At 38.9% G+C, this 15722-nt stretch overlaps 1 protein-coding gene across 8 annotated transcripts in view; it reads left to right on the top strand.

The window, feature by feature from the left end:
* The window catches only part of ITGB6 (integrin subunit beta 6), a 129255-nt gene extending 115049 nt beyond the window's left edge, over nt 1-14206 (top strand). For all 8 annotated transcript variants that reach the window (XR_011528387.1, XR_011528386.1, XM_008513713.2 and 5 more), the window contains 3 exons: nt 1810-1929; nt 7317-7483; nt 12055-14206. Coding sequence is in view for 6 of the 8 variants with exons in the window: in XM_008513713.2 (XP_008511935.1) it covers nt 1810-1929; nt 7317-7483; nt 12055-12153 (386 nt within the window). In the remaining 2 variants the exon portion in view is untranslated. The remainder of the gene's footprint in view (nt 1-1809; nt 1930-7316; nt 7484-12054) is intronic.
* The last annotated feature ends 1516 nt before the right edge of the window (nt 14207-15722 follow it).

The raw sequence follows: 15722 nt of genomic DNA, 5'->3' as shown, positions 1-15722 counted from the left end.
TTGAGAGGAACAGAGTGGGCGGGCACTGTCACGGCAGAGAGGGGGAAGGAAGCAACAAAACAACAAGGAAAAGCGTATTTCCCAAGACTTCATGAATCCCAGTTAATTGGAACGATGTGGTAGGAGGAGTTGTGGGGAATGCCATCTAAAAATGACCAAAGTCTGAATTACGTCTGCGGTGCAGTTGCTATCAAACACAGGAAATAACACACATTTCACTAATCAAGTGTTGCCTCTTAATCAGAAGCACCTTATTAAAAATACTTATCAAACAGCTCACTAAAATACCAGCTCCTGTGTGGACCACTGACCTCTTGAGTCAGGATCCCGGGAGGACGTCTCTGGAAGCCGTATTTTCACAACTCCCAGGTGATTTAGATGATTGTAAACAGTTCGGAATACCAGATGAGAATGATTTGGAATTAGATTTCCTAATATTCCTGTGTAAATAGATGCTGCTAATGGGTTCAAAAGCAGTTTGTTCACTTAAATCTATCATCTGAAATCTTATTAATAATGCTAAATGTTTTCCTAGTCCCTGTTTTCATAGATAATACAGGCATTCTTCTCACAGACCTTGACATGAGGTTTTTATCTTATAAATTAAATGCAAAAGCAATTTAATATTTCTATCTTTCTCTGGCTATGGCATTGTTGAACCAAAAATAGCCTATTAGTTTTCTTTGTTAGAGTCAGAGGAACACATGTAGACTCTGTTTTATTAAAACCTTTTTATTTTTAAGCTAATGAGAAAAGGTATAGATCTAGCAAGAGTCAATATTATCTGGGACAGTCTCAGTTTTAATATTGTGACCCATTGTGTCATAATACACTAATATTGGATGATAAATCTTAAAATTTTAGGTTAAGAGCAAACAGTCATTCTATTTACAGGTTTCTGGAAAAAGTGTTTCTAACAGTATCATTACAAAGTCTCCAACTTAGAAGATAGAACTTTGAGCGAGTTTTTTTTTTTTTTTTTTTAACTAGGAAAATGTTACATAGTTTTGGCATAGGTGCCAGACGACTAAAATTTCTGATAAATAGTATTAACATCTCAGATTGTCCATTTTATTATATTTTCAACTTCTGCCATAACATTCATTTTCTGCCTCTTGAATGAGCTCAATATGAAAAAATTTCTATATGGAAAAGATTTGAGGGAAACTGAATTAAGCTTTTTGTTTTTTTAAATTAGGAAAGGGGTCATACTGCATGGTAGGCGAACTGTCATCCTGGGCTCCTTTTAATCTGGGGTTTCTCTTCATCCTGCTGGTCCCTAAGCTCCATAACATTTCAATCTCTGTTTCCTGATATTAATTTATATTTCTTGTTGTGACAGTACATGGCCAGCAATCTCGACTATGCCATTGTGGGAAAGGCGCCTTTAGAAGTATCAGTATCAGTTTGGACTGTGAAGTGTCTTTCTGAAATGTAATCTAGGCTTCCTCCCAGATGCTCTCAGCCGAAAAGAACATACAGCCCCCTCATTACCTTAATCAGGGCCATTCTGTTCCCAAGACAGCAAGGCGTACCTGCCTTGAAGTACTTTCACTCTATTGAAATCCCGCCCCCATGTTTGATAGGTGCATTTGATGGTCAGTCCTGATTGACCACCTGGAACTGTTCTTCTGGAACATGAGTAGAAACTAAAACCTCAGTTGGTGGGAAAAATCCTAAGTCTTTTCTATTCCTATTCTGCATTGTTGAAAATTACTATTTGCATATTAAAACTCAATACTACTTAGCTTTAAAAATAATCTCTTTTGGAATCTCATTTAACCTAATGAATGACTCTTTTATCTGCAGATTTCTCAAAGGATAGTTCTGTTTCCTGTTCTCTGCAAGGAGAAAATGAATGTCTTATTACATTCCTAATAACTACAGATAATGAAGGGAAAACCATCATTCACAGCATCAGCGAGAAAGGTAGGTGGCTTGTCTTCCCATGTCAGTGGCCAGTGATAGTACATGGGAGAGGAGAAAACAACTGGAAAGTCACTTTGGGTAGCTTGCCAGGAAAGATATTTCCAAATTTTTGATAGAGCACCTGTACTTTCCCAAGGATTGAAAGATACCTGTTGAAAAGTTTGCTATGTTCCAATGTCTCTTATTAAGACCGGAAAACATGATGAATGTATGGGCACCAATCACCATCCTCCCGAAAGTTGACTGATGAATTGTAGAAAGATGCACCAATTAAATGCAATGTAAGCAAAAGGTATATCTTTGGGAAACGCTCACAGGAAGGAGCCTAACAGTCTAGGAGAATGAGTTGTTTTGAATCAGGCGAACCTTGGCTCAAATCCTGCTCCACCACTTAATAGCTGCTTGACATTCTGAAAGATGATTGCCTCTCTGAGTCTCTATTTCCTCATCTGTAAAATGGGAAAAATAATAGCGCTTTCTTCTTAGGCTTGACTCAAGGGTCAGAAGGAATAATGCCTGTAAAACACCTGCCTATTCGTAAGCTACAGTAATGGGTCATTAAACAATAATGCTGAGTTAGAAAACACAGTGAAGCAGCGTGTGAGGAAGGAAGTGATCCATAAAGGAAGTCCAAGAGTCCATTGCTGCTGTGGGTTTTCCTCCACACCGACTCGCGGAGTCAGCTGGTGACTTGGGAAGCCCTCAAATAGAAATCTCGTCTTTAGCAAAGGGGAGAGAGAAGTTTGTATTAGATAGAAAAGAAGATAGGGGAAAAGGTAATTTGTTGAGTAGTTCTTAAATTTTAGTGAGTGTCAGACACACCTAGGAAGCTTATTAAAATGCCTGCATCCGGAGTCATCAGGCCTGACGTGTGGCCAAGGACTCTGCATTTTAACACTACTCTAAGCGAGTCTGATACAGATGGCTCCAAGACCCCCTGTGAGGGACACTGCTCTACTAGTCCTGGCTGCATTCTTAGACACAAGTGCCTTGTCTTTTCTGTCTTCAGTTAATGATGTGTCCCTAAACACAACGCATTTCTGGCAGAAATGACAGCTGCATAAAATCAGACCTTTCCAGACCTTGTCAGCAACCTCCTCTTCCTCCAAAAAGCTTGGAGCCTAGGTTCTGCCCTAGACAATAGCAGCAACAGCAGATAGAAGGCAGATGTGTTTTGTTGTGTGTGATTGCTCATCAATGCGCTGACAAAATATTAAGTCCTGAATTTGAAACCGAGAGTATCAAACTGCCATCACTTAAGAGTGTAAAAACTAAAGCAATATCGGGGCCAGCCAGGTGGTGTAGTGGTTAAGTTCCCGAGCTCTGCTTTGGTGGCCCAGGCTTCCCCAGCCGGCATCCTGTTCGCGGACCTACGAACCGCTTATGAAGCCATGCTGTGGCAGGCATCCCACATATAAAATAGAGGAAGATGGGCACAGATGTTAGCTCAGGGCTAATCTTCCTCAAAAAAAAACAAAAACAAAAAACTAAAGCAATACCAAAGTAACCAAAAAGTAAATCCAAAAGTAAATTCAAGACATTATAAACTAACCAAGAAAGATGATTAGAAAAATACCACCTTGCAGTGCTGAGGGGTCGGGGAAAGTTAGAGGTTGGCACAATGCAAGATACATGGGTAGGATGGTGACTGTGACCTTGAAGTGAGCTTGAAGTGGGCAGAGTGCACCTGGAGACTTGCTCTTGAAAATCTCATGTAAATTGACTTCTTTGTAATGCATGTATAAAACGCATTGTAGAGGCCTCTAGTTAACAAAATTTACCGGTGAATCCTGCTGTACAAGGAAGAATTATAGTACAAGAAAACTGCCTCCTCTTTGTTTTATAAAGTCAAATTCTTCAAGTACACCCTGAATCCTCTGTTTGTGAGTGTGGCAGTGGCTTTAGTAAGTTCTCCTGAAATCAAAGCCATTACTTGTAACATTGATTCCACTGGAAAAGTGAGTTCTGAACAACAAAAATGAACTTTCAGAATAGAGTCTGTTTTTAATTCAGGGACGTTTACATCTGGTTGGTTTGATTTTGACTTTTGTACGTGTGTGTGAAACATGCCTTTGGCTGATAAATGTATCCTCATTACCGAACTGTTGGGGCTTTTTTTCCTTTTATTCTTCCCCACAGAGTGAATGGCACATCAACATGCCATCCTTCCGAGAGCATTCAGATGCCCTGTTGCCTTTTTATTAAGGTTTTTTATTCTCTCTTTGCTTTTGTAGTAGGGAAAAGCGAGGGGAAAATTACCTCCTTGAGGCTTCATGGGAATCACCTGACAGCTCCAGGGATTTTCTTTCCTGGCAAATGTTCACATTCCTAGATAGGACCCGAGCTTCCAGGGGCCCTGAGGGCAGAGCGGTTCCCAGAAGTCTGTAGTCCCTTCCCACAGATTTATCACCAGAGAATCCCAGGGCAGCAGGGTGGAGGTATGGATAGAAAAGAGGCAAAATGAGAGAGGAGGAGATGGAGGTTACGGATTCTCAGGGTCCTCCAAACAAATTGAAAAAGAAAGCAAATGAAAAGTCACATCAGAGTGTGCGGACGTAGGGAGAGCGTCACTCATCTTTTTTCTTCCATTTGGAGAAAGATTCAGAAGATAAGAGCCACATTCATAAGAGCTACAGCCGAGGAATGATAGTTGGAGAGCCCTCTGACAGGGATGTGGGTGTGGATGGTACTCTCACGGGTTCCAACTTGGAGGTTCCGGGTCCTTGAGGTCTTCAGGATAGAAAAGGGGGCAGAGAGCATTTGTTGTAACAACAACAACAACAACAGCAACAACAATAATACTATAATAGCAGTTCTCTTTTACTGAGCCCTTACTAATACCGTATGCCAGGTATTGTTCTATTTCTTTTACATGTATCAATTCATTTAATACCCTCAAAACCATATAAAGCAGGTATTGCCATTACTTCCATTTTACTGGTAAGGAAACTGAGGCATAGAGAAGGTAAATACTTTGCCAGGTCTTGCAGCAGTGAAGTACCAGTGCTGGTTGGGGAACTCTGGCAGTTTGGCTAAGAGCCCATGCTCATAACTACTGTGCTATACTGCCTCCCACTGGCTGTACGATCATAATAAATATCTGAATCCCAAAAATATGTTAGTTAGATCGGCACTGCCCAATAGAAATGTTATGCAAACCATATATGTAATTTAAAATTTTCTAATAACCACATTGAAAAGTAAAAATCAGGTGAAATGAATTTTAATGGTTTCTTTAATCCGTTATATCCAAAATATTGTCATTTCAACATGTAGTCAATAAAAAAATTATTAATGAGATATTTTACATTTTTTTATACCAAGTCTTTGAAATCAGTGTCTATTTTACACTTCCAGCACAACCTAGTTTGGAAAAGCCATATTTCTAGGGCTCAATAGGCATATAAGGCAGAGCTACAGATTGGCAGCATTAGAAACTCAGGACCTTAGAATTAGGTGCAGCGCTGACCCGGACTCCAAAGGCAACACTGAACTGCACGCAATGAGGACGATAGTCCTCTTCTCCCACCTAGAGATACATCTTCAGTCTGAGCACCTCAAGAAATACCAAAGAGAGTATGAAAAGGGGAAATTTCTATTGTGTAATATCTGCCTGGTACTTGAGCCAAATCTTTTCTTAAGAAATGTATAATTCCCAATGGCTCTAAGTTCTTAAAATAATTATCTGTGCCAGGCTATGCCTCTTCCTCCTTTATTTATTCCCTACTGGAAAGCCCTCCTAATTCATATTCTGGCTGCAGGGTCTTAGCAAGCTTCATCTTGCTTTGAGCAAGAACACACTATGCCCCTCCCCAGACATTTCTTAGTCAAAGATGTAGCCAGTATATATTCTCATTGACACGCGCCTGCTGCTTTCTTTGCAGGAGTGTTGCTAACCTATTAGAAGCAGCCATGGTTCATTGGTTATGCTAGAAACAGTCTTTAGATCTTCATACTGTAGTAGGCATTTCATTAGCTCCTTTACTTATTTCTGCATAATCTCCTTACATGGTTTTTTGGCTAAAGAACAAAAGTGTGTGAGGCCACGCATCATGCTGTTAGGGGGTCATTAGTCCCGCTCAAATTCAGGTCAGCTATAGATCCTTAGCTTGAAAGCAGCATGACTAGTCCTGTGTGTATAACTCTCCTTATTAAATATCTAAAAGCAGTAAGAGTTAGGATAAACTAAGCATGATTCATTTCTTCCCCAGATACCACAGATTTGCCTCATTCCTTGCACAAGGAGGCAGATAGTTAATGATAATTTTTATGTGGGACTTTTTTCCTGTGAAAGCAATGGGAGAGCTTAATTATAATGTTTCATTAAGAAATGTATCATCTTCCAGCCACATTGCAAGGATTATTAGTCATTCTGCTGTCAATGAGGGAAGGTACTGTATAATTGCAGAATTATATTAATATCATCAATAGAGTCAAAATAACATTTCATAGAATGATCAAATTGAAAGGACTATACAGAATATCTAATTTCTCAACCTTCCCTGAAGGTAAGAATCACTTGGAATACTTTTAATTATAAAATAAATCTATGGCTCCATACAAGACCCACTGAATCAGACTGTGGGAGTGAGAAGTCTAGAAGCTGTGGGTTTAATAAGCAAGAGCAAGTGGGCTTAACCGTATCATCAGGGAAGTCAAAGGAATACTGAAGTCCCCACCTTTGTTTTACAGAGGGGGGTCCTGGGGCTCAGAGAAATGGAGGGACTTGATGGATTTCAGACACTACATCAGATGGGAATTGACCCCACCTTTCCTGAAGCCAGTCCAAGAGCTTTCCAGAACACCAGGGCACTGCATTAGAATTAAAATACAACAGAAAGCCATGATGTCTTCTGTCTATAAGAAAAACAAAAACAAAAACAAGAAGCAGCAAACAGTAAACTTTTCCAGGGGTGGATTTTATGTAATTCTGAATGTAATCTGCTAGATGGTCCATGTTTCAAGAAAATCCATGAAAATTTAACTCTCTGTGATATGTGTGTGCACACACATTCCATTTCTACTTTATCATATACCCAGAAGAGACCATCTTTAGTGATTAAACTATAGTCTTTTTCATGGTTCTTTACTCCACGTACATTAATTGCCACTCTTGGATTCCAATTGTTCTTGAGTCAGCCATTCAAGTACATATCCATTTGCTTCGAATAACCAAACTCTTACTTTATGTTTTGTTCTACTTCAAAGAAATAGGGCAATCCTTCAACAATTAACTCATTTTTTTTTAATTCAGCAAAATGAAAAGTGTTACTGTTTTCTCTCTACTGGAGAGAAAGTGTGGTTGGAAAATTTAATGAGAAGTGTTTTCTCTTTGTCAAAACATTAATCATACCATCATCTTAATACAATTTTCCTTGTTTCCACAGACTGTCCAAAACCTCCAAACATTCCCATGATCATGTTGGGGGTGTCGCTGGCTATTCTTCTCATTGGGGTTGTCCTACTGTGCATTTGGAAGCTGCTGGTGTCATTTCACGATCGTAAAGAAGTTGCCAAATTTGAAGCAGAACGGTCAAAGGCCAAGTGGCAAACGGTACGTGAACACTAAGGGGCTCCCCCTTGTCCAGGGGAAAAAGTGTCTTGTGGAAGAGATAGGGTGTCAGCTCTCTTCTGCTCTAACAGAGAGTTAGACCGTCATGTTCTTTCCTCTACTCCTCTCACCATGTCCTCAATAGCTTTGACTTCTGTTCTGCTTTGGGGACAAAGGGACCTCTGTCCCTTATCTGGGACCCCGAGATCCCTTCTTCCATACCTTTGTCTCCCAGTGTGGCGGGGACTTCCCCCACTCTAGAGAGTCCCATGAAACTCCTGACGTAGCTACTTAGGAACATCAAGGAAATATATTTTATTCCTCACCACCAGGAGGATCCCTCAGGCCCCATTTGATAAAGCATAGGTACTATATCTAAACATTTCCATAAATCAGTTACGTTATAGCTAATGGAATAATGTTCTTGGGTAGTATGACAGTTCATGTCAATTTCCATGGAAATACTCATTACTCATAATAGGTTACAAACCAAAGTTGAGAAGACTTTTTAAATACCATCCAGTTAATTTTTCCATAAATTTTAAACAGCTACCTGAAAAAAAAACAAAACAAAAAGTATCAACCTTTAAATATATGTACTCGATAGATATAATTTATGTGTCTCCTCTTCACCGTAGGCAAACACAAAACAGGACTCCAATTTTCTGTGTTTCTTTTCCACAGGAGAGATAATTACATTTCTAGAGGCCCATAGAAACAATTTCATGGTTTTAATTTCATCTCTCTATCTCTAATGATGTGTCCAGCTATCTAACAGCAATTATCCCACACTGCTGATTCTGAAAACAGTGATATCGCTGGAGAAAATACAGGCAAACACAATGCTCCTTTGGGTTCATCTGCCCAAATAAATTGATGTTAACACTTTTTTCTCTAAGTCTGTATTGATAGCCTCAATTCCTAAAGCAAATGGAATTTTCTGTTTTGGATAAATTTATCTTGATAAGAGATGTTTAAATTTCATGCAGTTATTTTGGAATAACCAAAATATATGGTTCCAGACAATGGACAATGAAAATTTTCATCTACTTTATCTTCCCATTAAAAATGCCTTTAGACACAACAACCAAATGCAATGTGTGGATCTCGTTTTGATCCTGATTTGAACAAACAGTATAAATATATTTTTTGGACAACTGGAAAAAAGTTAATATAGACTGAGTATTAGAAGGATAGCAAGGAATTATAGTTAATTCAATTAGGTGTAATAATGGCATGATGGCTTTGATAGAAAATATCCATATTTTGGAGTGAAAGGAAATGAAAGCTGGGTTTGCTTTGAAATAATTCAGCCAGAAGAGAGAGAGGGATTGTTGAAGAAAGTGTGGCAAAATCTTGATAATTGTTGAATCTGAGTGATGGCTCTACAGAGGTTTGTTATACCCCTTTCTTCTTCTTTTGTGTATTGTGGATTTTTCGTAATTAAACAAAACCCTTTAGGAAAGTAAGTTGTAGATTTGCAATGAGGATATAATGTATACACCCCTAACAAGGTAGCACGTAATGGAACAGGTGAGTTTGGTGAATTAGGACATAGTACTGTGAGGCCAGGTCCTATGGCCTCATGACAGAGCGTCAAGACAATTAACTTCTCCTGATCCCCTGGCCAGAGACGTTGTTTTTAACTCTCACCAACTGACAAGCAAATGCCTGGCAGTGGTCAGAAGGGCACCAGGCAAAAGAATGTGTTAAGTTGGCACAAAAAACGACAGCAGCAGTTAATTGAACAACCACCAGCCCTGTGAAGTAGTCTTGATATCCCCATTTTGAATGTAAGGAAACTGAGGCCCAAGGAGGTAAAGAGACTTCCCAAACTGTTGGTTCATGGCGGAGGTGAAATCCTAATTGCAGCCTCTTCTTTCAAGCACAGCCTTGACACTCCTGGAAATAATAAGCAGGTGTTCCACAAACAAGCACTTGAGCAATTATGTGATGTGTATCTACTAACCAGCACATTTTAATGTTCTCATAGACAGGCATGAGGACTGACAAATGATTAATATCTTTAAAATAACATTTTAATTAACAGTTAATTTCCCCAAAACATGAATTGTTTTCCCTCAGGATGTAGAACATGACTGAAATTCAAATGCTGAATTTTTGCTGTTTCTTCATCTAAAATGAAACAAAAATATGCATTAAACAGATAGAAGCATAAATGGAAAATATTAGTCCCTTGTTAAATTGAGTTTCTTTGCATAACAAATGTTTGATGTTCTTGACTAGATAATCACTAGGTAATAGTTATGCACTTGGATGCAAAGAAGTTTAATTCAAATAATTCAATTTAAATTTCACTAATACATCCTACTGGAAAAAGAATTATTACTTAGTGCATCCATTTTGGGGTCCTCAATTTGATTCAATTTTTGTCTAAAACCTACTTTTTCTCAAATAACTGAATTTGACTGGTCTTCAAAACCCAGAGGACCTCCAGGGACCATAGGGGTGGTTGGGTCTCTTGACCCAAAGACCCCCATTGGACTGTAACGGTGACAGAGCTCAGGATGAAAAAGAGCTTCCTTCTTGCCTCCTGAAACATTTCATCATAGCCATAAAGAAAGGTTACCTTTTATTACACTTTTAAAAATAATCCCCCATCCATATTCTTTATGAAAACACAAAGAGAAGATATTTAAATTCATCTTTGATTAAACATTCTTTCTAGAGTGACAAGTCATTAACTAGAGGCAAAAAATGTTCAGTCTGACATTCATTGCAGTCATGGATTGATTTTGTACTGTGTGGAGCAAATCAGGTCTGCATTTGGCAGCTAGACAATCATTGAGAGAACTGTGGGTCATGACAGAGAGCTTTCTCATTACCACTTTTCAAGCTCTAAAAATGTGCCATTGCATTTGCAGAATCCACAGCCTAATGAGCACCCCTAGACTCCTGGGGGAATCAGCCTAGTCAACCCAGATGGTTGGGTGAAACCAGCCTTGTTTAAACAGTGAAGGAGTGCAGACCCACCCAAAATGGAGCCAGACCAAAGCCTTTATCACTCCTGGCATGAGAGGGGGAAGTACTGGGCATTTTCACACTTTCTTCTGCCAATAAAATCTGTTTGAGCTTATTCTCCTGAGCTCTGATCATTAGCTGAGGGCAGGAAACACGACTTTCCTCCAGCAATATGTACTTATTCTTTCTCCACCTTCAAACCTTATTGTCTTACAACAGCAGGTCTGCTTTATCCATCCTCGTTATTAGCATGCCCAGGCCCTATAACTAGCTTTGCAAGAGACCCTCAAAATATTGTAGACCTGAATAAGTGAAGTTGCTACAAAATACAGAATGAAAATTGCAGAATCAAACTTAAACATTCAACTGTCTACAAAATAACTTGTATTCAAGTCAATTGCAACTCAAGTCACCTCCTTTATAGTGCAGATAAATTATATGTAGTATGGGGTGTAGCTGCATTTTAATATGTTTGACATGATATGGGATGGCACCCCAAGAAGAGTTCCTGGTTCTATAAAGGTCTTAGCTGGCCCAGCTCACAGCCCATTTACTCTTTCAGAATATCTTTTCTGTTCCCTAAAGCTCCTTCTTCCTCCAGGACAATGCCCTACTTGTCATCCCCAGCCTGCACTTCTTAGTTTTTCCATTTTTCCTCTTCTAATGAGTCCCTTATTATTTTGTAACCAACTTAAACTTAATAGCTTATAGTCTCTTAAACTTAATAGTATTCCATACATGATTTTTGTTTGCAAATGAGACTCTACCTGCTTCTAAGACCACATCAGTCTGCCCTTCATCCTCCAAATCCCAAGTCCTTATGGCAGTAGGAGTAAATAAGAACTGAGGGGCCCTCAGAATTATCCAGGCTGACCTCAGGAGTAGAAGCAATATGGTGACTTGGCCTTTACTCATCATTCGCCTCCAAGGAAACTCTTTTCTATTTGCCCTCATTACTGAGATAGCATCTCTCTCCAAAGGCACATGAACAAAGATAACATGGTACTCAGTCAGAGGTCAGGCCACTGTCTCTGAGCAACACAGAACAGGTGCAGGTGTGACTCCTCACCATGAAGACACTGCCTCTCCCCAGCAACACATTTCTTAAATGCGGATTCTATGTCATTCATCTTTGTATGCTTCTATCAGTTCACTTTTCCCCTTTTCTTACTTTTTTACTTTATATTTCATTTTTGGGTCACCTATTGGTTCATTATATTCATTCAATAGATACTGAGTGCCTACCGTGGACTAGGCACTGTTTTCGGCTACAGTAAAATAGCAGTGAACAAAGAAGCCAAAGTCTTGTTTTCTATCCATGAATTAGTGCATTTCCAAAAAGGGTAAGATTTTTAGGATCCACATATGGGACCAGTTCTGCATATTAAAAAAATAAAATGAAGATGCATAAATCTTAAAATCTGAAAGTATGACATATCAAATTAATCAAAGTTGTTCAAATGGCTTCCAAGATTGAGCCTGACTCTCTTCTTTCAATTTGTAACATATGGTGAAATTATTTAGATATATTAAAACTGTGTAATAACAAAATGTCCATACTTTCGTTTGAACTTTCGTTTTTTTTTTTTTAGGGAACCAATCCACTGTACAGAGGCTCCACCAGCACCTTTAAAAATGTAACCTATAAACATAGCGAAAAACAAAAGTTGGCCCTTTCCACAGATGGCTAGAACTGCTTGATGCATGGAAACAGTCTGTCTCACTGATATGAAATGTTAATGCACTGTTTAATTTTTCTTTCTTTGTTGCTTCAAAATGAGGTTGGTTTAAGATAATAATAGGTCATTTGGAGATCAGTCATTCTTTGTATGAAGGTTAGCGACTCTGTCGGCAGGTTCAAAATAATCAAGAAGAGAAATATCCTTAGTGAAGGGGTGACTTTGGGGATCATTTGAGGAATACTAACTCAGTTGCATTAATGCCTCAGAAAATCATCAAAATGATTCATGGGGGCCTGATTTGCATTTGAAAAATGTTTGAAATTAGAATGTCATTTGTTACAGGGGTACAGCTACCTGAAGTCTTTGTCTCAGCAAAGTCACAAAGTCTGTATGCTCACGTTATATACTCACACTTGCCAATTAATTCTAAACTTTTAGTAAATCTGCCCCTTCCTAAAAGAGGATTTTTTGGAAAAATTTATGAAAAATGAGATGCTGACTTTTACTTCAGCTGAGAGGATGGAATTCTTCTAAAGATGTCCCTAATGTGAGAATGAAAATTGTGTTAATAATTCCTGTGGATTTCTACGTACTTAAAAATCAGGTACATAAACAAGTATTTTATTTGTTTTACAGATGAAGAAGTAATTTATACATTAGGAAGTCACTAGTAATAAACAAAAATAACAAGCCTATCATTTAGATTATTTTTAATTATCTGAAAAATAAACTTTTATACTCAGTTTCCCTTTTGACCCTGAGTTTTCAAACTATGACTTCTCCCATATTTCTCAATCCATTTTACTCAATTTCACAATCATCTAAAGTTTTAATTTCTTGTTAAAAAATTACTTTAGATGGTTAGATAGTTTATTCAGAAAGAGCTCCAATAGTACAAAAGGAACATGGGTTAAACTGAATAAAATTTTAAATTGTTTTGAATCAAACACATTGAGAGTACACAAATCTCTCATGAGTAATAGCCTTCTTTATCTATATTCTTTTCCCAACTTGCACATTTCAGTTGTGTATGGTGACTATACATCATATATTTACTTTAAAAAGTAAGATTTTACTTGCCAAATACATGTGGCTGATTAGGGATCCATAGGTTGCTTGAAGAGATGGACTCTGTAGAATATTTCTTATAGTTGATACTGCTTTACAAAGCAGTTTCATCTCATTTGATCCTCATAAGGAAACTAAGCCTCAGAAAGTGAGTAGATCTGGTTCAGAATCTAGGTTTTCTAGCTCCAAGCCATTTCTTCTATCCACAGTACCAGACTGAATTTTTTGTCAGTAAAATGATAGAAAGAATTTTGTTAGTTGGGCAATAACTATCATTTGTTTGAAAATGTACTGACACAAAACAAATAGCACTTAAACTACTGGAATCCAGGTGAAGTCTTGTACTATTGTGCAATGTCTATTACCTTTGAGGAAATTGTAATGTGAAGCCTTTTACTAGGTGAACAGTTCATGTTGTAATGGAGGCTTTATGTTCAGCCGTTGAATGAGCACAGAGTAATCTCTGATGAGTTTCTTCAATTCTACCAGATAGATCTGTACACATTTGATCACTTGGAGACATTTTTTTTCTGGTTTCAAAAAAACTCAGGTAAATAAGACACTTGGGGGGCGGTACACAGCTATACTAACAGAAATACTAAACAATCCCCATGGAAACCCTGAAGGGCTGAGGTACCCTCTACGTTCCTGAAGCCCAGGGTCTGAGGAAAATCTGGAGCAACAAGGAAGTTGCAATACTGATGACACAACAGTAGTGTTCACCTCTGCGTGTGATATTTTGTATTATTATTGGAATGGGATTTTAGAAAATATAAGTTTCCTTTGTGTGTGTATTGGGGAAGGTGGAGAAGAATCTGCTATTTCTCTGAATACAGTTTTGACCCAAGGCTGGACCTTGAAAAGGCCAAAACATTAACAGTAGTACTTCTGTTCACTGAAGAGTTCTGTTACATGAAGATAAAATGGTTTTTTTGTAAGTTGTTTTATTGTATTTTGTGTTGACTTAAATAAACATGGTAATTTAAACAACGAACCTTAGATGGATGATCATTCCTTTTATGCACTTAGTACAAAACCCTCTTCTTGGATTTCCGGATCCCTGTGTGACCTGCTCTGACCGCCTTACTGATCTCAGTCTGGGACCAAGGAGAAGAGCAGAAAGAGGCAGCCACCAAAGGCGGCAGAGAGCCAGTAATGGACTGAAATTTGCTGCATGGTTACAATACCCACAACACGAGGCCTTTTAAAACAGGACTGACATTACCCACATTTTGTAAAATCAGGGTTAGTGTTATGGGCTGAATTGTGGTCCCCGCCCTAAAATTCACGTACTGAATTCCTCATCCCCAGCACTTCAGAACACGACCGCATTTGGAAGTAAGGTCTTTAAAGAGGTAGGTAAGTTAAAATGAGGTCATTAGGTTGGGCCCTAATCCAATATGATTGGTGTTCTTATAAGAAGAGATTAGGACACAGACATACACAAAGGGAAAACCAAGTGAAGCCACAGGGAGAAGACAGTCATCTGCAAACCAAAGAGAGATGCCTCAGGAGAAACCAACCCTGCCAACACGTTAATCTGGGCCTTCTAGCCTCCAGAACTGTGAGAAAACAAATTTCTGCTGTTTAAGCCCTGCAGTCTTTGGTACTTTGTTATGGCAACCCTAGCAAACTAATACAGTCAGGCAGGGCTAGTTTTCTGGGCATCCGTTTGCTAGATTCCATGGTGCCATGCTCATTTTCCAAATCAGGAAAATTAAGCAGAGAGAGACTAAATGCTCACGAAAGGAGTCAGCCTAAAAAAATTCCTTTTCTTAGAAAGGCTCTTTCCTTACAAAAGGACACGGAAAGTCAGATATCTGATTACAAGCCAGATGTCTGGAAATCCTGAAACTGCTCCGATTCTGAGTAGCACCGAGAAAGTCCCTTTTCTCCTTTAACTTTCCACCTGTAAGAGGGTGGCAATGCCTGTCTCTTCTAGCACCTATAACAATCCTTGACACATAATAAGGGCTCAATAAACTCATTCAATTAGTATTTTTGAATACCCAGCATGTGCCAAACACTGTTCTTATGATTATGGATATAACAATGAACAAAATAAGCAGTTCCTGTGCTCTCAAGTTGGGGAGAAGATAATAAATAAATATACAATATCAGGGTGCTGGATCCATTTATGCACATCCCAGATCCACTGGGCTCACTTATCCCCCAGGTCTAAGCTGGGAGTCACCCTGACACCAACTCACATGGTCCCAACTCACATGTAAAGCCCCAGCTTCCACCAAACTCCCCAGGGGTCGAGGACTACGGCAAGTCCTGTGCCCAAGTCAGAGCAGCAGCTGGATCTGGGTAATAAAGAAGACAGAAATTTTAAGAGAAGAATGCAAGGCTAAGTTGATCTGAACAGTAAGGCATTGAGCCAATGAGGGATAAGGAAAGAAAGAACTTACTTTGCTGGGCTCGGGGGCGAGCCAGGAAAGTTTGGGAAGAGGGGGGGAAAAGTCTTGGGGGTAGTAACTATGTATGGGCAATATTGAGAATGAGAT

The sequence above is a fragment of the Equus przewalskii genome, chromosome 17 (assembly GCF_037783145.1).
Source record: "Equus przewalskii isolate Varuska chromosome 17, EquPr2, whole genome shotgun sequence".
Lineage (NCBI taxonomy): Eukaryota > Metazoa > Chordata > Mammalia > Perissodactyla > Equidae > Equus > Equus przewalskii.
The sequence above is the reverse complement of the archived record's forward strand: the minus strand, read 5'-3'. Positions and strand labels throughout refer to the sequence as shown.